The following is a 26,999-nucleotide window of genomic DNA, read 5'->3' on the forward strand; positions in this document are numbered from 1 at the left end:
AAAGCCCAGAGTGATCCTGAAACGAAGGTCAAGGCCCATTGCTAGTGAAGGAACACGCGGACTGGAGTCCGTGGTTGTGTAGCTGCTCAGTTAAGCTCGCTTTGCACTCCACTCTGCTGCAGGAGTGATTCCTTTTTTGAATTTAGGTCAACTGCCATATGCATTTTAGGAGAGATGACAGGTCTTCCCCTTTTTTTTTTCTGAAAATCTTTTTGTAAAAGATTTTTGTAAAAATCATCTTCAAATTAATGCATTTTTAACAAAGACTGAGCCTAACATTTAATAAAGTTGACATGTTATGCATTTAGTTAACCATTCAGTCGCTTTTATTTTGCAACTTTCCTTTTGTTTTGTGAATTTTTCAGGTCCTAAACATTTTCACAGCCCCTGGAAGAGGCCCAAGTCCCCCAACTGGGGACTGCTGAGGGGGTGTTTTAGAAGTTTGGGGAGGCTCCCAATCATGAATTTTGCACGTCCTAGGGTATCCTGTCTCCTCGGGGTGAAGTACTCAGGCCCAGGGTGAAAGGATGAAATGGTCTTGTCTCCGCAACTGTTCAGACTGGAGAGGCTTTAATTTCATCCACCAGAGAGAGGGAAGCCCAGGCCCGGGGGCAAAAGTACACCCAAGAGGTCACCTCGGGAGGTACCCCAGGTCACCCTAAGAGCTAAAAGCAGGCACTGGCCTCAGCATAGGGCCCTTGCCTTTCTGGGTTCGGCTCTGGCCACTAGCCATCTCTTTGACCATTAAAGTGGCAGGGAGCCAGCGGCGGTGGTGCTGGGAGGTCCAGGTCCTGAGCTCGCCCCTGACATTCAGCCCCTTGCCACCCTTGTCTCCCCACCACGGGACAACTCGGCACCTACTACTTTTCCATAACATCTTGAGGGGAGACTCCCAGCCCCTTCCCTCCCTCTGCCTGGCACTGGGGTGCACCTCTAGCCCAAGCTGCAGTCGGGCCCTCGACTGAGTGTGCTCAGTCTGGACCAGGTCCTATGAGTGACCGCCCCACCCCCGGGACCCATCCCCACCCAAACCATGTCCACTGGGGCAACCTTGAATCCCCCCCAGATGACATTTCTTTTAAGCTTCAAGCTTAATTTTGCAGTTTAGCGAGCTTCCAAGAAAATCCCGGCCAGTGTCAGGCCATCCTCCTAACAGAGAAGGCAGAAGCCACAGTTAAAGTTTACATGACATTCACATGCTAAGGGGGGGGATGGAAGGACGTGTGCCTGGGCCGCTCATGGAGCCTCTTGGTGGCCCAGTCCAGGCAGGGATGCTTTATTCAGCCCTATCGATTTTGTGCCAAAAAATCAGTACACACTCCAGATAGAGAAGCATTTTCAAATTGTTCTCAATTTGTAAACTAATTGATAGATTAGTCAGTGTCATCTCTGCCTTCCCCTCGGTGTTATGAGCATGGGACTCCCCGGGGAGTTAATTAATTCTGAAACGTGGCCCCTCTGCCTTCCCCGGATGTGCCTGGAGCCTCCTCCTTAGAAAGGCTCTCAGCTCCAGGTAAGCAGAGAGAGCATTTGGGGTTAGAAAGGACAGGAAAAGCACCTCCCCTCTGAGCGTGGCCACAGCGCACCCTCCTGTCTTGCGGTCTCACCTGGGTTCCTCCCTTTGGGCGAAACCTCCGCTGTGACTGTGCCTCTGCTTCCTCCCAAAGAACCCTTCTGTGCTGTCGCTCAACCCCATCCGAGGGCCGGAGTCCGGAGGAACCATGGTGACCATCACGGGCCATTACCTCGGGGCTGGGAGCAGCGTGGCTGTTTACCTGGGCAACCAGACCTGCGAGTTCTATGGGTGAGGTGGGCTCCAAGGAGCTGGGAGATTGCAAGTGGGCGGCGTGTGCACACGTGATCCTGGTCGTGCTCCCAGACCTGCCTCCCCCTCAGCCCTTTGTTACGTGCCACGTCTGGGGCCCAAACTCTCTTCCAGTCGCTGTGAGAACTATATACCACTAGTCAATTTATATCTCACGAATCATAGGGGCTAGATGCTTCTAAAAATATTTGGAAGTGAGACCAGAAGGACTGCTAAGGAGGAAGGCGCCCAGGAGCTCTCAGTCACTGCCAGGATCAAGTGTTCACCATGTCCCCGCGGGGGTGGCTTCAGAAGCATGGCGATTGCGTGGCCCGTCCTCCCCAAGCACACGGGCTCATCCTCAGGGCATCTCCTGAGCCTGAACAAATGAACACCTGTTATTTGTCAGATATTCCAGCAAAGCCCTGGGGATGTAGAGAATCCAGAGAGAATTCTGAAAGGGTCCACGGGTGGAAATCCCACTTGCCCAGCACAATCTCATACCTCCTCCCTGGGCCATCAGCTCCCTGAGGGCAAGGAACTGTGTGTTCGTCTCTCTGCATAGTAGATGCTCAATTTACTAACTGATCAGACCCTAAGCACAGGTTAAAAAGTCAGTCTAGAAGAGTCCAGAAAAGAGGAGTTGCTCTCAAGCCCAAGGAGCCCTGGTCCTGCCCCACATTCTCAACCCCCTGTGCAAGTGGCTCCCTCTCTGACTGAACCGGAGTCGGATCGCAGGAAACAAGATCCTGGTGCCCGCTGCTAAGGGACCTTCCACGGGCTAGAGAGTAAAGGACAGGGGACAGTCCTCAGCCACACCCTCCGACGGGGGAAAAGCCCTTCTCAGGCCAGAGGCCACCCCTCTTGCCCAAGCCTTTGCTCACAGGCCTCCTGCGGGCCCCCTCTAGGCGGTCGATGAATGAGATCGTGTGTGTCTCACCCCCGTCGTCCAACGGGCTGGGGCCCGTTCCCGTTGCCGTGAGCGTCGACCGAGCCCGCGTGCACAACAACCTGCAGTTCGAGTACATAGATGACCCCCGCGTGCAGCGCGTGGAGCCCGAGTGGAGCATTGCCAGGTAAGGGGGGCGGGAGGGACGCACCAGCCGCTGGCCGCCGCCTCTCTTCCTCTGAGCACCCTGGGGGCAGAGGCGGCCGTGGCCTGAGAGGGTTCCTACCTCACCTCCACCCCTGCTTCTTTCCAGCGGCCACACCCCCCTGACCGTCACGGGCTTCAACCTGGATGTCATTCAGGAGCCACGGATCCGAGTCAAGTTTAATGGCAAAGAATCTGTCAATGTGAGTAACCGTGGGTCCAGCCGGTGCGCACCCAGCACGGCCAGGTCTGTGTGTGTCTTGAAAATCGATGCGGCCTGTGCTAGGCACTGGGGCATTTTCGCTGCCAGGGAAGAGACTCGCTCAGGATGCTGAGTCGGGAGTCACGGCCCCAGACCCCCGGGCCTTATAACGATTTCTGCAACTGCTGTAATCGTGACTTGTCTGAAGGTGACATAGTGAGTACTTAGACGTACCAGCTTCTGAGCTTAAGATGTGATGCAGAAGGGCTCTGTCGTGTGCTGTGTCCACTCTGAGGTCTGATAAGAAGCCGCGTGAGAGGGTAAAGAAATTCTGGCTCCAGATGCAACCTTTCCGAACTGGAAGCAGGGCACTGCCGTCTGGACAGCCCTGACCAAGTCACGGAGCCTCTGTGATGCTCCCTTCTCTAGCTCGAAACGGGAATGATGAGACTCGCCTCTCAGATGTGTAACATGCCACTGGGTTGGCACTTAATCAACAATAGTCGCTGCATGCAGGAAATTCCATCCCGGTTGCTGAGATGACCAAGTGAAACATTTTACTTTTCGCCTCGGTTGCACAGCCATGTACCTTTTTTTCCACTGTGGATTTTTGTGATGTTAAAAAAGTTCTCTGTCCTCAGAGCAGAATGTCTGCTATGTTGTTACACATTTTTTAGTTCATTCTACTGGCTCCACCTCCCTCTTTTCAGCCAACCTTTTCTGAGAGATTCTGTATTCCTAATTATAGTCCAGGAGATGCTATCCTGGCCATTATATTTCATAGGAATTATTGTTATGACTGCTTTGACCTTCTGAGGATTGAGGAGACGGAGATGGCAATGGAGAGGATGTGTCACCCCTGACACACTCCTAGCACGCGTGAGGCGTCCCTAAAGGAAACTCAGAAACACTCACCATGACAGGCTGCCAGAAGGCTGGATCTGGAGAGGTTCAGGGAGCATCTGGTCCCAACTTCCTTTGTCTAATTTCAAAAACTAAGACCAGACAGGAGTAATGACTTGCCCTCAACCATGAAGGTGGCTGGTGGCAGGGCCAAGCTAGGTCCCAAACCTCTGACTCTTCATAACTAGACCACGTGAGATGCTGGCGGGCTCAACGTTCCCTCACACCAGAGACATGGCGACACCTGCATTTCACCTTCAGTGCCCATGACGCCCACAGCTCTTTGGGCTGCAAGAGCGCATGGCTTTGTTCCCCGAAGGTAGACCTTGATCCATGAGTAAAAGAGGCTGTGCTTCAGCTCCACTTCCAGACTGAGGCTCACTGTCCCCAGCAGCTCCCAGACCGCCTGCGTTTGTGTGTTGTCTCTCGGAACCGGCCAGCCTGGGGGAGGACCAGTCCCACTGAGGTCAGCAAGGCCCCTGAGGTCAAAGGGTCAGAACAGAAAATAAAATACATGGTCAACCTAGGACAGAGGGAATTTCGGAGACGGAGTACAAGGCTGACAGGGTCAACCTCCAAGGCTGCACCCTTAGTCCCCAGAAAAGGCCGCCTGGGAAGGCCTCCCCACATGTGAGAGCCATCTGAGAAGGCCGGCTCGGGCCCCGGGGCACCCTCTGCCCTTGGGCCAGACACGAAGGTAGTCCCGGGCCAGGAATCTCCCCACAGTTCCCCCAGCCCACCCACCACGAGCTCAGTGCTTCAAGGGGTTAAGAAGCCGTTCCTCCCTCTTGAGATTTCGGGGCCTGAAGCTACCACAGTGATCTGCCCAGAGTCTGCAGGTGGACAGCCTGAAGGAAAGGCCTGCGGGGCAGGTCACCAAGCCTGGCCCTTAACCTCTGCGCAGTGCCCTCTCAGGGGTGGTGGCAAAGCACCACGTGACCCCTGCAGCCCTGCTTGGGCCCCACATCATCCTCAGCCCCTCCCCACCCCCCACCCCCCTGGGGCAAGACTCCCCCACCTTTGGGATTGGAAGCAGCCCCGAGGAGAAGGGCCCAGCTGAGGCTACAAAACCCCAAGGAATGTTTGGCAGACAAGGCGCCCAGGCAGAGCCGGGCAGGGAGCAAGCAGAGGCCACTTGTCTGGGGGCAGATTGCTCATCCACGGAGGAGGCCAGGCCAGCGGCACTGGGGTGAGGGGTGAGCAGGAGGCAGAGGGCAGAGGCAGGGCAGACGCTCAGCTGGGGCTCTGCCCTTCGGAGCCCAGGCTGGGACTCCGAGCTCAACTCCACCCTGCGATCACACCCCGCTTTCCTGGGCCAGGGCGGCCCCAGCTGCAAAGGGATATCAGGCTCACAGGGGGCTGCGGAAGAGGGAGCTGAAAGGGGGTTGGGGGCAGGGGTACTGAGCTCCAACGCTGCGCGAAGCCTCCCTGAGCTCTCTAGTGGAAACTTTTAAACTCCCTCTGGAAAGGAGGGGTTAAGAGTTGGAGGGTCTGCCATAATCTCTGTGCAAGTGTCAGCTTTTGTGCCATTTCACACATGGTCTTGTCTTCCGAGCGTTGTGCATGCTGGGCAGACACACAGCATGTGTGGACCCGCCAGGACAGTGTGTCCTTGAGCAGGGCTCTCACAGATGCCCTGGGCAGCCGCTGGGACACCATGGCTCCCAGAGCCAAAACGGAGCTGTGTGAGGGAGAAGGGTGGAGGGGAGGGGCTCCGGGTTCGCTTCCCCAGCCGTGCCTGGGCCCTGGAGGGGTTTCTTCTGTCTGGCTGCTGCCCCCAACGAAACCACCACAGGAGCACATGGCACAAAGCAGGCCGAGCAGGGCCTGCGCGGCTGGGATTTCAGTGGCGACCAGGGTCCCCCGGGAAAGAAAGGACATTGTGACCTTAGTGTCAATACCAAGTTTATACCCTGTGGCGAGTTAGGGGGCATCAACTGGAAAAGAGAGGGATCCGCAACCATCAGTGCACTCAACAAGCACCAGCTGAACACCTACTATGTGCTGGCAAAGTGCTCATCTGGCACAACTTCCTGCCTTCCAACACACACACACACACACACACACACACCGTGCAGGACACTGCTTCTGCTCTGCCTTTTTCTCAGACATCCAGGCTCCCTAATCCCCAGGCCTTTGCTGCTCTTCCCTCTGCCTGGGACTCGATCCCTGCCCATCGCCCAGACTAGGCAAGTCCCACACGGTGTTCAGAGCACGTTTCCTTCATCTCTTCCAAGGGGAAGAAGGCTCCGGCGAGTCTCCCTCCCCCAGCTCCGGCCACGCACGCACACAGACACCCCGCAGTCCTGGTGCTTTTCCCAACCAGGCGGTTCCCACCCCATCCCCGCATTTAACCGTGCTGGTGTCCCTGCCGGACCCCAGGCCCTCCGCCAGGACTGCATCGTCATGCCTGTGGACTCCGTTGCCTGTGTCTTAGACTGTGACCGTTCCCCGGATGGCCCAATTCCTAGCACGGTGCCTGGCCCAAAATAGGCACTCGTTCAACATTGGTGGATGGAGGACAACATAAAATGCACCCCTTCTCCACCCAAAAAAAAGAAGAAATTCACAGCCCTTTTCCTCCAGGGTCTCACCTCTAATGAAGATCAGCACGTGATCCACTGGAGATGCCAAAGCCAGCAGAGGGTGGGGGGCAGCAGCGGGACCGCGGTGTCCCCTGCCCAGTGTCTGAACGCGGCTCTCTGGGCCTCTTAGGTGTGTGAAGTTGTCAACACCACCACCCTGACCTGCCTGGCACCCTCCCTGACCACGGACTACCGGCCCGGCCTGGACACTGTGGAGCGGCCGGATGAGTTTGGATTCGTCTTTAACAACGTCCAGTCCCTGCTGATTTACAATGACACCAAGTTCATCTACTACCCCAACCCCACCTTCGAGCTGCTCAGCCCGACCGGCGTCTTGGATCAAAAGCCAGGATCCCCCATCATCCTGAAGGTACGCGGGCTGGGCGGCTGCGTGCCATGCACGGGGCGGCCAGGGCACCCCCCCACCCCCTGGCCTGGCCTCTCCTCCCTTCGACGCACCTGGCTCGCGTCGCCGTCGTCTCTTGAGGATGGGAGCTTGGCTGTAGGTGTCGACCCACCGAGCCACATGTCTTGCACTTGAAATGCTCAAGAAACACCGTGGAGTGTTTCTTCACGTTCTCATGAGCTTTGAGACCCACAAGTCCTGCAGTGCTTCGGAAGCAAACGGGTCCTTCATGGCCCCATCCATGGCCATAGCAACTGCCCTCGGGCATGAAGAGGGCACGGTCCCCAGGTAGCATCCATCCAAGTGTGGGTTATCCGTTTTCGAGTATAACCCCGTGTGCTCCCCCAGACGGCCCTGTCTTTACCGTTTTGTCTCCTCCTCTCTCTTTACCCCTCTCCTCCTCCGCTTCAGTCTCTTCTCCCTCCGTTTCCTCTTTTTCTCTCTGAACTGGGGCTGTGAGAAGTCCTCTCCAAAGTCTCACCACGGAGTCCTTCACTGGGCTTTGCGGTGCGGCCCTTACCCCATCTCCTCAGTCCTTTAAACAGACAGTTAACTTCTGCGCCTGTGTGCCAATTACTGCTATTAAGACCACTGTTATCTGTAGGGCAAAAACCTCTGCCCTCCTGCCTCTGGAGGAGCCAAACTCAACTACACGGTGCTGATTGGAGAGACCCCGTGTGCCGTCACCGTGTCTGAGACGCAGCTCCTCTGCGAGCCTCCCAACCTCACGGGGCAGCACAAGGTCATGGTAAGTGAGCCCTCTCCTCGTTCCCGCCTTCCTTCCTACACGTGCTCCTAGCATCTGTCATAAAGAAGGGCTCTCTTCCACTTCCTCTAGAGAGCTCCTCATCTCCACGCCCCGTGTTAAAATGGGTAGAAGTTGGGAGTTCCCTTCGCGGCTCAGCAGTTAACAAACCCGACTGGAATCCGTGAGGATGCGGGTTCGATCCCTGCTCAGTGGGTTAAGGATCCGGTGATACCGTGCGCTGCCGTGTGGGTCGCAGACGCAGCTCGGATCCCGCGTGGCTGTGGCTGTGGTGCAGACCGGCAGCTGTAGCTCCGATTCGACCCCTAGCCTGGGAACCTCCATAGGCCACGGATGCAGCCCTGAAAAGCAAAAGAAACGAAAGGGGTAGACGTCAAAGACACGAGGAAAGGAAGGCAGGCGATAAGCAGGAAGTCGTTTTGCATCCAGGCCGCACTGCGGGGTTGGGGCTCTCGTGTCCCTTCTGAGCCCCTCAGCCTGGCGCCAAGGCCCTACCGCGTGCGTGTGCCATGCGCAGGTGCACGTGGGCGGGATGGTGTTCTCGCCGGGCTCGGTGAGCGTCGTCTCGGACAGCTTGCTGACCCTGCCGGCCATCGTCAGCATCGCGGCGGGCGGCAGCCTCCTGCTCGTCATCGTCGTCATCGTGCTCATCGCCTACAAGCGCAAGTCTCGCGAGAACGACCTCACCCTCAAGCGGCTGCAGATGCAGATGGACAACCTGGAGTCCCGCGTGGCCCTGGAGTGTAAGGAAGGTAAGCGGAGCCCCCCTCGCTTCCGGGCTCCCCTCCTCCGCCAGGCTCACCGCCCGCGCCCTAAGCGGCTCTCGTCTTCCCTCCCACCTCTTCCACCCCAAGGGGCCACACTCCACTTTGACCTCTGTCCTCCCACCGGCCTCCTCGGCTCTCAGGGAAGACGGCCCACGGCGAGCCCAGGCTCGAGCGCGTTCTTCCGGCTCCCTCCGCCCTGACCCATCCCCCGGCCCGGCCGCCTTCCTCTCCCTCCCAGGGCCCTCGGCCTCCCCCGATCAGAGCCTCCCGGCCCTGCTGCCTCAGACGCTAGAGCCCAAGCGGCCGTGAGGGCTCCTTTCGCACAGCCGCCTCCCCCTCCCCCGGGGCGGGTTTTCCGCCAGCGCTGCGGGCCGCTTGCAGGCATCCCAGGCTGTGGACGCGGGTGGGAGTGGAGGCTGTGTTTCCTCCATCTCCCCAGCAGCCTCTGTCACTGGGTGACTGGTGGACCTGGTGTCTCTTCGGGCTGAGGAGCCAGCATCTCTCTGGGTAAACATCTCCATTAAAAATCAAAGCATGTCTCCTTTTGCTGCAAACCTCAAACGTCAGAACAAGCCCTCTGCTGGATGGCAGGGAAGAGCTGCCTGGGGCAAAGTGGGCATCGCGCCTGCCTGTGCCAGGGCTAGGGTGCTAGGGAGGGCATCAGAGACAGGCCTGCCACCAAGGGGAAAGGCTGTTGGCTGAGAGCCAACCTTCAGGGCACCCCAAGGCTGGGTGGTGGTGTTCTCAGTTTCGTGTGTGTGTGTGTGTGTGTGTGTGTGTGTTATAGCATCACATTTACCATTTCATTTCCCCGTCTCTACACACTGGTGCTGTCGTCTCCTCCGTCTCAGAGGCATCAAGGACATTCACACTATTGTGCAAACCCAGAACCAGCATCCATCTCCAGAAGCTTCCCATCTTCCGCAGCTTGAAACGCTGTCCTCATCAAACACTAGGCCTCGCTCCCTTCTCCACTCAGCCCTTCCCAGGCCGCCACCACGTTGCCTTCTGTCTTTATGAACCTGACCACTCCCGGAACCCCGTACACGTGCAGGCATACAGTATGCATCCTTCTGTGTCTGCTTTATTCACTTAGCCTAAGTCTTCAGGGCTCATCCACACTGCAGCATGTGTCAGAACTGCCTTCCTCTCTAAGGCTGAGTAATAGTCCACGGGTGCATAACCACATTTCGTGCATCCGTTTATCTGTCTGTGAACATGGGCTTCTGCTCCACCTTTTGGTATCGTGAATAACGCTGCTGCGAATGCAACTGTGGAGTCTCTGCTTTCAGGTTTCCTGGGTGTGTAGGTAGCAGAGGAGTCGCTGGGTCGGATGGTGATTCTCTGTTTAATTGTTTGAAGTGTCGTCAAGTGGTGCAGAGCAGCTGTACCAACTTCTGTTTCCTCCAGGCACACAGGAGGCTTCCAGCTTTTCCACATCCTCACCACCGCTTACTTGTTACCATGTTTTGATCGTAGCCTCATAATGGCTATGACGTTGTAGCTTCCGATTTTCATTTCCACCCAGGGTTGTTGCATCTTGATTTATGCTCTTGCTCGGAAAAGGGGGACAAAGCTGCCTGTTCTGGTCTTTGTTTGACCACTGTCTCTCACCTGCTTCTAGCACCTGTATCCCCTGCCTGACCCCGGTCATGTGTCCTCCCTTCGTTTTAACCACATTTATCATGCAGAGAAGGAAAATCCAAAATTGTAGGTAAGCGTAGAGGAGAAGTGGTATGGAAAACACCCATACTCCCACCGCCTAAGAAAGGCCGCCTGGAGCCCTCTCTCCGCCTCTGGAGATGCACCCCCACGCCCCTCCCGGGCTCTACAGCCCAGCGCTCCCCTTCTCCTTCCCCCAGTTCTCCTCCCGCCTTTCCCCTCCCCTGCCTGGGCTCCCCTCCTGAGCCTCCCTGTCTCCGCTGCACTTTCATAGCTTTTGCCGAGCTCCAGACAGACATCAACGAGCTGACCAGTGACCTGGACCGCTCTGGAATCCCCTACCTGGACTACCGGACCTACGCCATGCGGGTCCTGTTTCCCGGCATCGAGGACCACCCCGTCCTGCGTGAGCTGGAGGTAACACGGGCCTCCTTCCCCCCAGCCCCCACCCGGCAGGGGACAAGGGCCTGGGCGTCCTAGGAGATGCCCACGGGGCCCGGCAGCTGGGGGAGAGGTCAGGACCGAGGAGCAGAAAGAGCTGGCAACAGCATCACCACAACAGGGATACTTCTACCCAGGAAGCTCACGGCTCTTTGGGCGATTCCAGGGGAAGGCTGATTGTCATTTTTTAATTAATAACCGAATTAATTAACTGCAATCCTGCCTCTTTTCCACGTGGATTTAAGGTGGCTTAAGGAAAGACGTAGGATTCTGTGAGGTTTGTTTGTTCGTGTCTCGGTTTGTTTCACTAAGGATAATAAATCAGGGCGAGGATTAAGGGGCGGCTAGCACACCAAGCCGGTCCACCGACGGGGTAGCTCCTTTTGTGTTGTGTCCTTGGGAAAGTCAGACGGATACAGCATCCTTTGTGCGGCTTCTACCTGGAGCCCCACCCTCTCCAGCCAGTGGGAGGTGAGAGCAGACCGCAGACCTCAGAGACCAGCCACTCCTGCATCACTGTGGGTGGTTGCTTAGAGGCGGCGTGGCGAGGGTCCTCTAACTGGAATCGCCCCCAGCCGAGACCCTCAGGGAGATCGGGACGCCTGTCCCCCTGAGGCCACTCCTGCCACCCCCGCCGCAGGTACAGGGCAACGGGCAGCAGCACGTGGAGAAGGCCCTGAAGCTCTTCGCGCAGCTCATCAACAACAAGGTCTTCCTGCTGACCTTCATCCGCACCCTGGAGCTGCAGCGCAGCTTCTCCATGCGCGACCGCGGCAACGTGGCCTCACTCATCATGACCGGCCTGCAGGGCCGCCTGGAGTATGCCACCGATGTCCTCAAGCAGCTGCTCTCCGATCTCATCGACAGGAACCTGGAGAACAAGAACCACCCCAAGCTGCTCCTCCGGAGGTCTGACCTGCGCGGGGGCCGGGGAGGTGGCCGGCGTCTGAACAGGGATGGGACGCAGGGCTGGTCAGAGCAGGTCCCATGAGCAGACCCCGCTCCCCAGGAAGGCTTGTGTCCCTGCAGCTCCCAGGGCAGAGTCACCTTCCTGTGCCCCTGGCAGCCCTGCCGTGTCTGCGGGTGCCAAGCATGATGCAGGAGCATAGGCCCCCGGGCAGCTCCGCTTGATCCCCAGCTCTGCCACCAGCTGGTTGTGTGATCTTGAGTCGGGGATGTGGCCTGTCTGCTGTTCAGTTCCCCTGTGAACGGAATATCCCTAGTAACACCTGACTCACAGTCTCTCTGGCTCCCCATGCATCTAGAGCTTTGCCATCCACGTGGTTATTAATTAAAATGAAGTAAAGTGTAAAATTCGGTTCCTCCACTGCACTAGCCACATTCCAAGCGCTCAGTCGCCACACAGTGGCCACCATATCGGAAGTACAGAGAGAGGCCGTGGGCACTTTGCGGGAGTTCTGTTGCGCAGCGCCAGGCCTGTCCCTTAGGTCAGCCTCTAGCTTCCTGGATCTGCCACCCCCACCCCCCTCCCGCCTTCCCCAGCTGCCCTTTTCCTGGCAGGGAAGAGGGTCAGAGACCTTGGCATCCATGCCCTGAGCCCAACTCTCTGGAGGCCCTGGGGAGCCCAGCACAGCTCGGGAGCTCCGCTGGCAGCAGAGTTTGGGGTGTCACCCGCATTTCACCTCCTTGGTAGGCTTCTCCTAGCGAGGTCTCAGGCTTCCAGACCCCACGTGGGGTGAGGCGGGAGGAAGAATGGCTTTGTTTTAGGACTACCGAGCCCCCATTCTGCCAATCTGAGCATTAGAAACTCTCATTAAGAACCGTCGTATTTAAATTAGAGTTAATCTCAGGCACAATGCTGGGAGAGCATGCTGGGAGGGGCCAGGGGAGAAAGCTACAGTTCTGCCATCAATTGCTGAGCAGCCCTGGCAAATGCCTGGGATTTACTGCAACCAGAGGGTATAATTTGCACCACGTGCAGGGAGTTAAAATACGCCCCCAGCATCCCCATCACTGAGGGTCTGTCACAGCCGCTTTGTTCCCTCACAGGTCCCCAGATCTGCAGCCTGGGATGGGGGCGAGGGAGGGGGCGGGGCTTACTGAAGCAGGTCCCCTGGCAGCTCAGCACTTCCTCCAGCTGCTCTCTACCTGAGGGGCTGGGATCCGCAACCCCACGTGACCGCAGCCCTGACAGCCGTTGGGTAGCAGGCGCTGTTCCCTGCTCTTCACGTGCGTGAACCCGACACTTATAACAGCGCTGTGGGATAGATACATGCTGCGTGTCATTGTTATTATTATTATTATTATCCCCATTTAGAGATGGGGAAACTGAACCCGGGTAGGGCAGTGACTTACCCAGGATCACGTAGCCAGTACACAGCAGAGTCAGGATTTGAACCCAGGCAGTCTGACTCCGAGTGTTTGGAGGGGCAGGTACCAGGGACCTTCTGGATATGTGACGTCAAGTGTTCAGACATGCAGGAGACCCCAGAGGGACAGAGAAGCTATCACGCCGAGGGCGGCAGAAAGTAGGGAGAACCTGTCCTTCAAAGCCCTGGAGGATATGGTGTCTTGGGCACCAGTAGCTGCAGACCCGAAGTCCCAGCCCTCCATTTTCAAGGGAAGTTCAGGCCCAGAAAGAAGAAGCCTCTGACCCAAGGTGGTCTCCTTTCTGGTTACTGGTGGAGTGGGTGGGGCACAGTGTCCTGGCTCCCAGCCCCATGTTCTCTTGGGCCATGGCTAGGCACCCCCTGGGGGGCCCCTCCAGAAAGGACTACCCCTCATCCCTTCTGCCTCCCCAGGACAGAGTCTGTGGCCGAGAAGATGCTGACCAATTGGTTTGCCTTCCTCCTGCACAAGTTCCTGAAGGTGAGAGTGGGCCTGAGCCGGGACCGGGAGTTGAGGGCACGGTGGGGGCTGCCCCTCTGAGCCTGGCCATCACGGCTGCAGGCGGAGGGGACCGCCCTTAGGAGCAGCAGCCTCCCTGCCCCGTGCTCCGAAGCCCAGGAAGCCGGGTCAGGACAGGGAGGGAAGGAGGCTGGCGGCCTGTCGCCCACACCCTGCCTGCTGGTGCCCGCAGGAGTGCGCGGGGGAGCCGCTCTTCATGCTCTACTGCGCCATCAAGCAGCAGATGGAGAAGGGCCCCATCGACGCCATCACGGGCGAGGCCCGCTACTCCCTGAGCGAGGACAAGCTCATCCGGCAGCAGATCGAGTACAAGACCCTGGTGAGGCGGCCAGGAGCCCCGGGCAACCGCGCAGACCCCCCTCTGATGCATGCTCTGCCCTCTGACCACAAAGCTGGTCTGAGGGGCCAATAAAGAGGCTGGGAGACCAGCCTGAGAGCCGGTCCAAGGGGTCTGCCAAGCATCCCAAGGGCGGGCACACAGGCCAGGGCCCCTCCTCCCCCATCTCATTGGCTGGGCCTGAAGCGCTCCCGCTGCCTCTGTTACCCCATAGGTCACCCCGCCTTAGGGACGGGGAAATTAGCATCATGGGAAGACATCTGCTGACCCCTGTGAGAGAGGCTTCGGGGAAGCGGGAGGCCAGCCCTGAAACACCCCGAGCCGTCTAAACCCCCAGACACCTTCCCCAGAGCCCCTGGGGGTAGGAAGTAGCGTCCCGGTTCTTTGAGAAAAGGTGGGGGCAGAAGGACTCATGGGCAGATGGCTGGAAGGTGGGGGACACCGAGACCCAGAGAGGCGTCCCGATCCTCCCGCAAGGAGAGTGAGCCTGGGTAAGAGGAGCTTCCGAGGCCTCACTCCTTCCCCCAAAGGCCCTTCGACTCACCCCTGGCTCCCCTCTCGCCTCCTGCAGATCCTGAACTGCGTCAACCCTGACAACGAGAACAGTCCGGAGATCCCGGTGAAGGCCTTAAACTGCGACACCATCACGCAGGTCAAGGAGAAGATCCTGGACGCCGTCTACAAGAACGTGCCCTACTCCCAGCGGCCCAGGGCGGTGGACATGGACCTGGGTAGGAGGCCTGGCCTTGGCCTGGGGGGGCGGCTGCCAGGAGGGCACTGGCGCCGCGGCTGCCAGGAGGGCACTGGCGCCGTGGGACAGGGTGGGAAGAGGAGAGGCCTGGCCTGGCCGACAGCCCCTCCTGGGCGGGTCACTAGGTCCCGCCCAGGGCTCTGCCTGCTCAGGCGTGGCGTGGCCGCCTCTGGGGAGGCCCGTACCTCTCCCTGCTGCGCCCACGGGGCCCTAGACGGCTCGTGCGCCGTCGTGGCACCCGCCTGAGGCCAGGTTGCCGGGCCCTCGAGGTGGCGGAGCAGGGCAGGCCTGTCCCCTCACCCCGCCGCGGCACCCCCCTGCCCCCAGAGTGGCGTCAAGGCCGGATCGCCCGGGTCGTGCTGCAGGACGAGGACATCACCACCAAGATCGAGGGCGACTGGAAGCGGCTCAACACGCTGATGCACTACCAGGTGAGGGTGGCGCCCCCCTCAGCGCCCTCCCTCTGAGGCCGCTCTGGGCCCTGGAGCCCCAGCAGGGTTTTCTCATCCCCCCTCCGCGCCCCTCTGCGTCTGGAGCAGCGCCTCGCCGCCGCCGCCGCCGTGGCTCCTGATGAGATTGACTGGGGGACGCTGTCCAGGACACGAGCGTCCAGACTCACCCGGAGACACCGGCTCGACCGGTCGGGGCTGAGGCTAGACGTCTCTGTCCTGCACCCAGCGCAGCTCTGTGCCTGCGGGAGAATGGCATCTTGCGAGGACGGCTGCAGAGGTGTCCCCCGCTTCCCCTCTGCCTTCTCACTAATGCGGCCTACGCGTCTCACCTGCCGCGAAGCAGGAAGCCACTGGGTCTCACGTTCTGCCACTTACTAGCCGGTGTCCTTGGGGAAGTTACTTCCGCTTTCATTCTTCTCATCTGTAAAATGGGGTTAATGGTGAGCCCACTCCATGAAATTGTGTGGATTAGATTGAACACAGCAGGCAGAGTGTTTAAGCACACCGGCAGACACAGTGAACGAACAGTAAAAAAAAAAAAATCCCAGCAGAAGAACAAAAATCAGAAAGGTAACTACTCTCACGCCCTTGCTTCCCATGGTAACCACTCGCGGCTGAGGGTCTCTGTCAGATTAAGCACAGGGAGGCTGGTTGGGATTCGGAAGGAAAACACTAAAATAGAAGCTGGAAATGAGAGACACCGAGGGAAATTAAACCAACTAGAGAAAGCGCCTCCGGCTGCAGGACCCGCGGGACTGCCTGGTTAATAATGTCGTCCTCCGTCCCCGCCTCACTGGGGAGGGTGTGGAGGGGCTGGCAGGCTGGGCTCTCCAGCCAAGTTGCTAATAAGCAGAAGGCCAGAGGTCCAGGGGCCAGCAGGACCTGGCTGGAAGCCTCTCGAGCCACAGAGGAAGCTGGGGGACAGCAGAGAGACCCCAAAATGCTCCCCTCCAGGCTCCATCCCCCTTCCGGCTTGCATGCATTCCCCTTGCAGACACCCCACATCCCTCGCCTGGACCCCCACCCTCCACAGAGTGAGTGAGTGCGGTATAGCGGGAAGAGAAAAGGATTTTCAAGCTGTGTTTAAACGCCTGTTTCCCCACTCGCCGGTGATGTGACTTTAGCCCCCCCTGAACCTTGAGCTCCTCCTCAGTCAGTGGAGAAGGAACCCCGAATGGTGGAGGTGGTTGGAAGGATGAGAAGCCTCAGGGGAGGCCCCCAGGATGGGTACACCTCCACCCCACGGTAGCTAGAAGCACTCTGCTGATTCCACCCCCACCCCATCCCCACTTCCCGTGGTGCTCAGCGCAGCCTGCAGAACAGCAGTCGAACCGAGGAGAACTGAAGAAGAAAGCGCAAAAGAGAAGGTGCCCCAGTTGTTTCTCAAGGGCAGAAATGGGACCTCTCCTCTCTGTCTTTGGCGCCCTAATGTTTGTGCCTGTGCGGTGCGTCCCGTGACCCCCAGTCAGAAGGAGGGAGTGTTCTGCTCTCACAGTGTCCATCACACTAAGCACGTTCAGTTCCCTGGTGTCATTTTTCATTCCTGTCTTCATTCATTCCTCAAATATTTACTGAGCTTTCCTTTGTGCAAGGCACTTCCCACACGCCAGCCCTAAGTGACAGGGGACCACGGGGATCACCCTTCCCTTTGGGAGACGGTGACGGTGGTGGTGACGGTGACAACAAGAGCAACAGTAACACCAGCTCTTACTGGGTGTCGCCCGACGCCAGGCACTGCTCCCGGCCTTTATGCATCTTAACTTCTTTAATCCTCACAACAAACCTAGGAGTTCCCGTCTCGGCGCAGTGGTTAACGAATCCAACTAAGAACCATGAGGTTGCGGGTTCCATCCCTGGCCTTGCTCAGTGGGTGAAGGATCCAGCGTTGCCGTGAGCTGCGGTGTAGGTCGCAGACGTGGCTCGGATCCCGCGTTGCTGTGGCTCTGGCGTAGGCCGGTGGCTACAGCTCCGATTCAACCCCTAGCCTGGGAACCTCCATACGCTGCGGGAGCGGCCCAAGAAATGGCAAAAAGACAAAAAACAAAACAAAACAAAACAAACCTAGGCTCAATTATTATCCCCTTTGTCAAGGGAGACAACTAAGGCCCAGAGGTTAAGTGACTTTGCTGAAGTCATGTAGCTGCTAAGTGCAGAGACAAGGTCAGACTCAGCCAGGCATCTTGACCATGGATTTGCACCACCTGTTGGCCAAGAGAAAGATTAAAGACCCAGGGCAAGATTTAGCGCGGAGACCTGGAATTGAGGTGAACTGCGGTCGTTCCCGTCACCTTGTGAATCTCCCTTTAGGTGACAACAAACCATAAATGATCATGTAATCTGTTCTCACTGGGAGAGCAAACCCTTGCCCCCGCCAGGCGTTCAAGTATTGTTTCTAGGCCGGCAGTTTGCAAAGAGAGGTCCTGAGAGACCAGGCTGGAGAGTTCCCTTTCGTTCCAGACCTGGTGCTGAAGGTGCAACATGCCAGCAGCCGTAGGAGCTGCCCTGCCTGGGAAGAAACTATGCGTTGGCACCTCCCAGGCGCTGTGAAGAGCACCGGGCCCTGCAGCTGTGTGCCATCAAGTCAAAGAATTGCCCTTTTGTTACCCTCTCTGGAGGCAAAGGTCCTTGGAACCTGGACAGGAGAAAAATCTGCATAATCTTAATTAACAAGAAGATTTTTAAAAACTTCCCGGGTTCCGCAGATTTATAGGGAGGGTGAAATTAAACACCACTACTAAAACTGGCTATCAGGGAATCTCGTTAGCGCCAATGTTCATTTATAGTTTGACTTCCCAACACTGAATTTTTTTTGGTGGGAGAGAGGCACTGACAATTTAAGACCCAGAAAGATGGTTTTACGACTGGTGCAGCTATAAATCAAACTTATAAAGTTCATAAAAATTGTTAAAATAAAAAATGGTTTAATAGGAATGTTTTATGGCCCATAACATTATTATAGCTGTTTTATTCCCTCTGCGTTAGGGGTTTAATTGGATCGCCACAATTCTGGGGATTCTCCATTTTTATTGGATGGAGGGTGATCTTAAATCAAAATGGCCCCAAATGTCTTCAATATGGCTTCTCATTTATCAGCCCTTTCCCTGCGGGCAGGGTGCTGAGCCCGGGGAACCCTCTGAGAGGACAGACCGGGCACCCCTTTCTCTCGGACTCCCCAAAAGCAGCTGCCCTGCGGTGAAGGCCCTCAAGGTAGCCAAGCCATTAGAGGACCCAGGCCAGAAGGAAATCCGAGCCAAAAGGGAAAATGGGCTTCAGATCAGTGTGTCTTGACGTAAAATCCCAAATTAGCGGCCGAGGAGAACGTGTGCTCTGGAGCCTGACAGGCCTGGGGACAAATTTTGGCTCTGTCGTATGTTCAGTGTGTGACCTTGAAAGTGTTGCTTAGGCGCTCAGTGCTTCAGTTGCCTCCTCTGTAAAATGGGGGGTACGTGTGTAACCCACGAGGCAGCTCTGTCTAATAGAAAGGCAATTCAAGCCACAGGTGCGTCACTTTGTGTACTAGTCATGGTTAAAAAGTAAAAGTAAACAGATGAAGGTAACGTTAACAATGTGTTTTAACGTAGCTGATCTAAAAGTGTCATTTCAACACGCAGTCCATGTAAACATCATCCATGAGACAGTTTGTGTGCTTTTATTCCTGCTGAGCCATTGAGGTCCCGTGTGTATTGTTCGTCTATTTGTAGCGTATCTGAGCTCCTTCGCTTAGTGCCTCTCACTTCAGTCTAAGGATTGTAAGAGCCCAGCAGCCTCGGGTGGCGAGTAGCTACTGTATTGAACAGCAGGACTTGTTCTCTCTAGCCTTCCCGAACTCCTTATGCTCCGCCCACACCTATTCCATAACCTTCCAGAAGTGCTTGACTGATTCATTTCCCAAAGGACTTACGTTCGCTCACCCTGTCCCCTTGCGCCCTTCTCAGGTGTCGGACAGATCAGTGGTGGCTCTGGTCCCCAAGCAGACCTCCTCCTACAACATTCCTGCCTCCGCCAGCATCTCCCGGACATCCATCAGCAGATACGGTGAGGACCGGAGAGGCAGCCGGGCCGTCTGGAGCGGAGTCTCCTGCGACGGCCGGAGATGACTTGCTGTCCCTACCTCTTCCCCTTTCTCGCTTTCTTTTTAGTTATCTTTTGTCTTTTTTGGGCCGCACCTGAAGCATACGGAAGCTCCCAGGCAAGGGGTTGAGTCGGAGCTGTAGCTGCCGGCCTACACCACAGCCACAGCAACGCGGGATCCCTAACCCACTGAGCGAGGCCAGGGGTCAGACCCAGATCCTCACGGATACTGGTCGGGTTTGTAACCCGCTGAGCCGCGCTGGGAGCTCCTCGATGTCCCCTCTGACTGCAGGCTGCTGCCGGCCTCCAGTCAAGGGCTCCCCTTTCTCCCTGGCCCAGCCATCCCCAGAGCAGCCCGCATCCTCAGAGCAGTGGCAGCTGGCACGAGCCTTTCCTTGGCGAGCCCAGGGCCGATGAGGCACAGGACCAAGGAGGCTGGTGGGTGGAGGCTCACCACACCCAGCCCCAGCTTGTGCCCTTTGTCTTGACCCATGTGCCACCCATGCTCCCTGTTCACTTTCAGCAGCGTCCCAGTTGGGACAATGCATTGGCCTCCCTTGCCCTGCCACCACGAGGCGTGCCAGGGCCCCCAGGGCCCCCGAGCAGTAAGGCTGTGGTGCTTTGCTCTCTCTTCCTCTGTTTCCTCCGGTTCCGGGGAGGCGTCTAAGCTTTGGGCTCTCTGGCTAAAGCTCAGGACTGAAGCCAGGGGCTCCAAAAGGGGCTCAGGCAACTCTGTCGTCTGAGCCCCAAGAAAAGAGCAGCCCATTCACTCCCCCGAGGGAGCATCACCGCCCAGAGCCCCTTGGAACCCAGCCTTGTATCAAAGCCCTGGGAGACTATCCGGGTGACAGTTTACCCATCGATTGCTCTTTGGCGGCAGCATCGGGGAACGAGGGACTCCCAGGTGTCCCAAGCACCACGCCAGCTCACAGCATTTCTAAATCCTCTTTTTGCAAAACGACTTCAGGCTGTCCTCATGCCAGCCGAGGACCCCGCTAAACTAACCGTCCACGTGTGAACCCCCGGGCCCCCATCGAAGCCACCTTGTTCTGAGTGCGTGCGGGCAGGGATGCGAGAAGGATTCTACGAGCACGGATGATGAACTTCGTGGCTCACAGGCCTCCACTGCCCCTCCTCAGACTCCTCCTTCAGGTACACAGGCAGCCCTGACAGCCTGCGGTCTCGGGCCCCCATGATCACGCCAGACCTGGAGAGCGGGGTCAAGGTGTGGCATCTGGTGAAGAACCATGACCACGGGGACCAGAAGGAGGGTGACCGGGGCAGCAAGATGGTGTCCGAGATCTACCTGACCCGGCTCCTGGCCACCAAGGTAATTCCTGCTCTGCCCACCCCCGGGGGGCGGGGGCTCCTCAGAGAGGTGTGTTCTGCCTCCCTCCAGCCCGCAGCCGAGGAAGGACGCCCCGGAGTCTTCCAGTCCAGGTCCTGGGGCAGAGGCTTCCCAGGAGATCAGGCCACTGCTGTTCTCTCCCCTTCGGCCAAACAAAGACAATGGCTCTGTCTTTCCCGCTGGCTCCTCCACAGGGTCGCCATTCCTCCCTGGAGGATTGGCCCTCTCATCTCTGGGCCCCTCCCGCCTTAGGAAGACAGTGGGTTTTTTTATTGTTGAGGTAGATGGACAGAGACGCCGGCTTCCTCCATGCCCACCTTTGCTGCCCACTTTCTAGCCAGCAAGGGGAGGAAGAGCGCGAGGCCCTGGACTTCTCCACCCAGGAGAAGGCCTCCCTTCCCCATCCCATCCCATCTACCCCCAAGTGCGCAGGCAAGAGAGGCGGGGGCCGTGCTAGAAGCTGTCACCTGAAGCTGACTTCTAGCTTCCCCAGCACCGAAGAGTCTGCCTCTAAGTGTGGCGATCACACAGCCTCCAGTCCCCAGGACGCTCCCCCACTGACCTCATGAAAATGCTGCTGAAATTCTAATACAGTGGTATCCAGGTGCAGCTCTCAGACTTGCTCCCAGAAGTGCCAGCGAAATACACCGTCAGACCGTGTGTCTCAAATTTTGCTTTGCCTAATATGCTAATAAGAGACCAACAAAGAGACACTGAAAAAGTGGCATGTTTTCCTGACCTTCAGTGGCATTCCTCGAACCAGTGAAACTGTGGGACCTCAGCCCAGCCTTGCTCCCCGACACCATGCAAGAGCCTGGGATCAGGGCTGTGCCTGAATATTCTTGGGTCTGAATCCCTTCCCCTGCCCCCATTCCAGATACCACTTATCCCACGCCGCTAACGTCTTCCCATCAGACCCTCCTCGGTCCTGCACCGCTCCAGCCCCTGCTCCTGCTCCCGCCAGGAGAATCGTCCCAGTCTTCCAGCTTGTTCTGTAGATAGCCTCTCATACAAGCCTGCACCCCTCATTCCCCGTGGGAAGCCCCGGCTCAGAGCGCTTGCTGTCTTGAATCAAATGCCCTGTGCCCGCACCCGCTTGGCACAGACACAAGCATAAATGTGACATGTGGCTGCAGGTTGGAAGAGGTTCTTCCCAGAAATCTGCAGCCTGTTCCATCCCTCCCACCTCCCCGACACCCCAGCAGAGTCCCCTCCCCACCCCCACGGAGCCGTCTGCACAGCCTGGCGTCGCAGACAAATTTCCAAGGCAGGATCGGTCCAAGGCACCATCTGGTGCACCAGTCCGCTGCCCCCCCACCCCCACCCCCAGCTCACACTCTCCCCCCACCCCTCCCCCAGGGCACCCTGCAGAAGTTTGTGGACGACCTGTTCGAGACCTTGTTCAGCACTGTGCACCGGGGCAGCGCGCTCCCCCTGGCCATCAAGTACATGTTTGATTTCCTGGATGAGCAGGCAGACAGACACAGCATCCACGACACAGATGTGCGGCACACCTGGAAGAGCAACTGGTAACCGTCAGGGAGGCCGGGGGGGCCGCAGCCTGGTGAGGCCGCAGCCTGGGGGGTGGGGCAGCAGGGGCCAGGGAGGCGGGGGAGCCTGTTCTCCCCCCTGCGGCTGGGAAATCCAGGGCTCCTGGGACAAACGTATGCTCCGCAGAGCCAATGCCGTCCCCAGGCGCCGAGCGGGGCCTGCCTGGCCTGGGACTCGGCACCAGGACGCACACACACTTGAGCTCCGCCGTTTGCAGCTGAGACCCTTCCCTGGACACGCCTCCTCCCTGACTCTCAGACTTCTGGTTCTCAGGAAGGGGTGCTGGGGAACTCCCACCAAGAGCCTCCTCGGAGACCTTGCAGCAGAGCTTCAAAGCCAGGCAGTGCTGGGCATTCCAGGCAGAGCAGAATCTAAGGCACCTCCTGACCCAGGAAGCCCTGAATTAAACGTAGACCCCGGGGGAAGGTGGCCAGTGTGGGGGGAGAGCTTGCACCTGCTGTAGGCTTGAGCCCTCCAACTGTGAGGATGTCATTGCGAACTTAATCCCTTGAGGCCAAGCGAGGACCCAGTGGTGCCGTGGCTCTCAGGGAGCGGCGGGCAGGATGTCCTGCGGGCCTGCTCTCCTCCCTGGGGTGACCTCCGCAGCCAGACCAGCTGGGGCAGACGCAGCTCCGCAGGCTCCGCGCACAAGTCATTTGTCTCTCCTGGGTCATGAGCCTGGACCACAGGTCGTGCTGAAGATTTGGCTCTCCGGTCAGATAGGGCCTGGCCAGAGCCGGGGCAAAAACCTTCCTCCAGGAAAGAGCGCAGAGAGGGGAGAGGCGGTCCGGGCGTTTGGGCTGGGCAGGCCGCCCGCGCAGCTGTCTGGAGGCAGCGATCTCCTCAGAAAGCAGAGCCGGCACAGATGGGCCCCGGCTGTTATTTGGGAATCAGAAGTCCTAGCAACCAGCAAAACACTTTGGAAAAACCCAACCCCAAGCCCCATGTATTCCTTCCTTTCCGGGGTGTGGTGGTTGCCACGGCCTCCAGAGTCTGCAGCTTTGATCACCGTGGAATGAGACGGAGACAGTCTGGTGGTCGTGGGTGAGAAGCCCCCAGCGCACAACACTGGGACGGGCCTTTTATCCGCATTCCCAGGACCGGGCCACGGCTCTCCCTTCACTTTGGAGTTTCCCCACCCAGCACTGGGGGAGGCAGCTTCAAGGAAATCAAGAGAAAGTTCTGGATCGTCCCCATCTCTGTGCCTTCTGTCGCTGGCAAGGCCCAAGTCATAAAAGTGCCCAGACCTGGCATCGTGGTGGGGAGAGTCTCCCTAGCCAGACCTCAAATACCTAATACCCAAGGAAAGAGTATTAGAAGCTTCCAAAGCTGCTGGGGGAAGGGGAGGGTGGAAGGAAACGAGCCACCACTCAGCCCGGGCTGCTCCCCCAGGTTAAGGAAAGGGAGCAACCCTGTAGCACTTGGGAAGGGGAGCAGAAATGGTAACGGAAGGGCTTGGCGTGGGCAAAGCGAACCTTGCCCAAGGCTTGGTGCGACTGAGACCCTGGGAAAGTTTGGGGTCCGTGAGACGCAAGAGAAGATGAAGGAGGGGAAAGGGAGGTGGTTTGGGTGGTTGAAACGTCTCAGGCCCGAGGGACCAGCCAGGGAACAAAGCTCACCTCGTGGAGGAGCCAGAAGAGTTAAGGCTCCGAGCGCAGCTGGAGGCAAAGGGCCGAGTTGGAAGAGGCAGCAGGAACAGCAGCTGCTCTGGTTTGGAAGGGGAATCATGGGCTTAGCCTCCTTTCAGCCCAAAGAACAGAGAAAATGCATTCTCCTCCGATTATAAATTCCCGGGTTGCAGCATGAGCTCTCCTAAGGACCGATCAGTTTCTCTGTGGTGGGAAAAACTCTCCGCCACGGCAAGTGTTCCCAGAAGGCTCCCAGTGGCCTCCCCTTCCCTCTGCCTCTGCCCAGATATGACAAAGCCCTGGGGAGCGTCCTGAAAGAGCTGCCCCCAAGGCCGCCCATTCTTCAGCTCTGCGGGGCTGGGCGGGCCCTGGAAAGTGGCTAGGCGGCCGGGCTGGGCGGGCAGCTGGGCGGGAGCGCAGGTGGTACCCTTTGTGCCCACCCGGAGGCCTGCTGGGGCTGCTGCTGTGACCTTCCGGACAGGGGCAGGGGCACGGCGGCGGAGGAGGGGGAGACTGGGGGAGCTTGGGGGCTTTGTTTGAACAGCCGTCTGTACTTGGGCTTCCCTGGGAGCACGATGGCCTTTGGAAAAGACCTCTAGGAGGGAACGGAAGCCACGCACGCCCACCTCTCAGCTATTAGAGAACAGGGCCCGCACCCCCTTCGGGCACAGTAGTGCCCCTGCTTTCCTCCCAGCGTTGGTAACAGCTTAGGCTAAGTTAGCAGCTGTGGCTGGACCGGGTTCCTGTGAGTTCCTCCTCTTGCCCCTGAAGGGAGAAGGGTGCGTTTGTAGGGGAGGGAGGGGCGCCAGTGCGTGGGTGGGTGCGTGCGGGCCCCGCGGCCAAGGCGCCGCCCCGCAGCGTCTGCCCGGCCTCCCCCCACAGCCTGCCCCTGCGCTTCTGGGTGAACGTGATCAAGAACCCGCAGTTCGTGTTCGACATCCACAAGGGCAGCATCACGGACGCCTGCCTCTCGGTGGTGGCCCAGACCTTCATGGACTCCTGCTCGACCTCAGAGCACCGGCTGGGCAAGGACTCGCCCTCCAACAAGCTGCTCTACGCCAAGGACATCCCCAGCTACAAGAGCTGGGTGGAGAGGTCGGTAGCACCCGGAGGGCCCGCGCCGTGCCCCGCTCTGGGCCTCACCGATCGAGGACCCGACACCGTGTTGTGGAGCCCGTGGGATCTCATGCTCCCCCTGTTCTCCCCGGTCCAGCGTTCTTGCCGGGGGGGAGAAGGGACGCTGGACACCCTCGGGTCCGTTCCTGGTCAGTCTCACTTCCAGTTCCCTAGCACCTGCTAAGCACCCAGCACGGTGATAAAGCCGTTGCATGTGTCAGCTCGTTAAAACATCCCCCAAAGTGGTGGAGTGGGTGTTCCTTTCATCCTCATTTTACTGATGAGGCACCTGAAGCACAGAGAGGCAAAGTGCCTGACCCAAGGTCACACAGCCAGCAGGGCGGAGAGCTGGAACAAGGAGTCTGAGCAGAGTCTGGGCTCTTTAGCTGCCCCGGGGGGTCAGCGCAGATGGGAGTGCAAAGCTAGAGACGTCCCGAGGAAAGTCTGGCCTTAGGGAGAACGAGTCTCCAGGCCCCACCCTCAGTGTGAGGCAAGAGGAAGCTCATGAGAAGAGAAATAGGGAAGCGGGAGCAGCAGGGGACACCCGTGTTCCCCCGGGGCCGGGGCCGGGGCGGGCAGCGGGGAGGCAGATACTTGGCGTCCCCACCAAGGAGCCTGGCCTCTCTACGGCAGATACTACGCAGACATCGCCAAGCTCCCCGCCATCAGCGACCAGGACATGAACGCCTACCTCGCGGAGCAGTCCCGCCTGCACGCCGTGGACTTCAACATGCTCAGCGCCCTCAGCGAGATCTACTCCTACGTCAGCAAGTACAGCGAAGAGGTGAGACAGGGCCCGGGGAGGGGCGGGGCCCGCGCGCCGGGGACAGGGCAGGGTGAACGGAACGCGGGCTCCATCCTTAAACAACAGCCACGGAAGGTCGTCCAGGAGACGCTCAGGGAGTCGAAAAGTCATCAGCGTTCCTTCCGAAGGCAGCCAGGCCTCTCCTGACCCACGCAGTGCTTCTGAGACCTTGCATTGTCTGGCCTTTATGGTTAATGCAAATAGAACGCTTTGAAAGGAATTGTTTTCCCGTTCAAAGGGCATGATTAAGCTCATCTTTTCTTGCACAATGCATCCGACTATGCTCCGCAGTTGGGCGGATGCTGTCAGTTACATTTCAGAGAGACAGGTGGGTCTTAACACGGAGTAAGACTCGTGAGTTCTCCTGAAGAGGACGGCTTAGGAGAACTCACAAGTTGTGCCCTAGCGTTGCACCTAAAGGTAAGAGTAGTAGTAGCAATAACAGCTAACACTTCCATGGCACGTCTTTGAGATCTATACACGTACACGCACGTGTGTACGTACGCTCAGCCAATCATTTACACTGTTTAAGGTTGTCTTTATTGGGGCAGAAGGGAAAGGCAGATGGAGGGATGACGGATTCTAGAAAACGGCCTGTTCGGTGTTGAGTCCTGAGCCTGCCTCACTTTGGTCCTTGTTCCTCAGCTCATCGGGGCCCTAGAGCAGGACGAGCAGGCCCGGCGACAGCGGCTGGCGTACAAGGTGGAACAGCTCATAAATGCCATGTCCATCGAGAGCTGAGAGATGGGGAAAGGGGACCCGTGAGAGCTGTCATACTGGGCGTCTCAGAAGGAAGGACCCTGAAGAGGATCAGCCCCAGAGCTTGCTGTCCCCGAGACCCCGTCCCTGGGGACAGGGGAGGGCCCCTCTCCCCACGCCAGCCAAGTTTCGTCACAGCCGGTCCTGCAGGGAGAGACGGCAGGTGCCCTCCACCCACGGAGAGCACAGGCGGGACGTGGGGCCCAGAGAAGCCGGTTCTTCAAGCTGAGAGGCACGAGCTGGGCATGGTTCTGCCTCTGTGACTGCTGCTTTGCATGAAAACTCATTTGATGTATATTGGGGAAATAATGAGAACTTTATTTAATTTTTTTTAAGAAAAAGGAAAACCAGAAATAAAACAAACAAAAAGCCTCCCTGTCAATCCCGTCCAACTTTCGTTTAATTCTGATTTCTGTGCCCTTCCTTCTTCCACACCCCCACTTCCTCGTATAACTTGTTTCCCGGCACCAGAAAAAGCCTGCAGAGAGAAGGTGGAGGGGAAATGATTGTTTCCTTGCCCTTAAAATTAAAAAAAAAAAAAAGAAAAAGAAAGAAAAGAAAAGAAAGCGAGGAGGAGAAGAATGAGCACAAGTTGGCACCAAACACTTTGCCAAAAGAGAGGCCAGGGACGCCTGGGATCCCCTGGCAGCCAGAAGAGGTAGGAGAGGACGGGACCTCGCCCAG

At 57.9% G+C, this 26,999-nt stretch overlaps 1 protein-coding gene across 2 annotated transcripts in view; it reads left to right on the forward strand.

Moving 5' to 3' along the window:
* Nucleotides 1–26,694, forward strand: part of PLXNA2 (plexin A2) — a 212,468-nt gene extending 185,774 nt beyond the window's left edge. The window contains exons 15-32 of one of the 2 annotated variants that reach the window (XM_047754178.1): nucleotides 1,668–1,804; nucleotides 2,713–2,880; nucleotides 3,007–3,100; nucleotides 6,718–6,957; nucleotides 7,598–7,741; nucleotides 8,277–8,511; nucleotides 10,463–10,605; nucleotides 11,270–11,538; nucleotides 13,392–13,458; nucleotides 13,670–13,816; nucleotides 14,406–14,565; nucleotides 14,913–15,016; nucleotides 18,973–19,072; nucleotides 20,248–20,438; nucleotides 21,816–21,985; nucleotides 24,518–24,730; nucleotides 25,385–25,535; nucleotides 26,202–26,694. In XM_047754178.1, the coding sequence (XP_047610134.1) occupies nucleotides 1,668–1,804; nucleotides 2,713–2,880; nucleotides 3,007–3,100; nucleotides 6,718–6,957; nucleotides 7,598–7,741; nucleotides 8,277–8,511; nucleotides 10,463–10,605; nucleotides 11,270–11,538; nucleotides 13,392–13,458; nucleotides 13,670–13,816; nucleotides 14,406–14,565; nucleotides 14,913–15,016; nucleotides 18,973–19,072; nucleotides 20,248–20,438; nucleotides 21,816–21,985; nucleotides 24,518–24,730; nucleotides 25,385–25,535; nucleotides 26,202–26,297 (2,829 nt within the window). In that variant the 3' untranslated portion in view covers nucleotides 26,298–26,694. The other variant, XM_047754179.1, reaches the window with a different exon arrangement.
* Nucleotides 26,695–26,999: the final 305 nt, after the last annotated feature.

Source organism: Phacochoerus africanus, chromosome 11 (assembly GCF_016906955.1).
Source record: "Phacochoerus africanus isolate WHEZ1 chromosome 11, ROS_Pafr_v1, whole genome shotgun sequence".
NCBI lineage: Eukaryota > Metazoa > Chordata > Mammalia > Artiodactyla > Suidae > Phacochoerus > Phacochoerus africanus.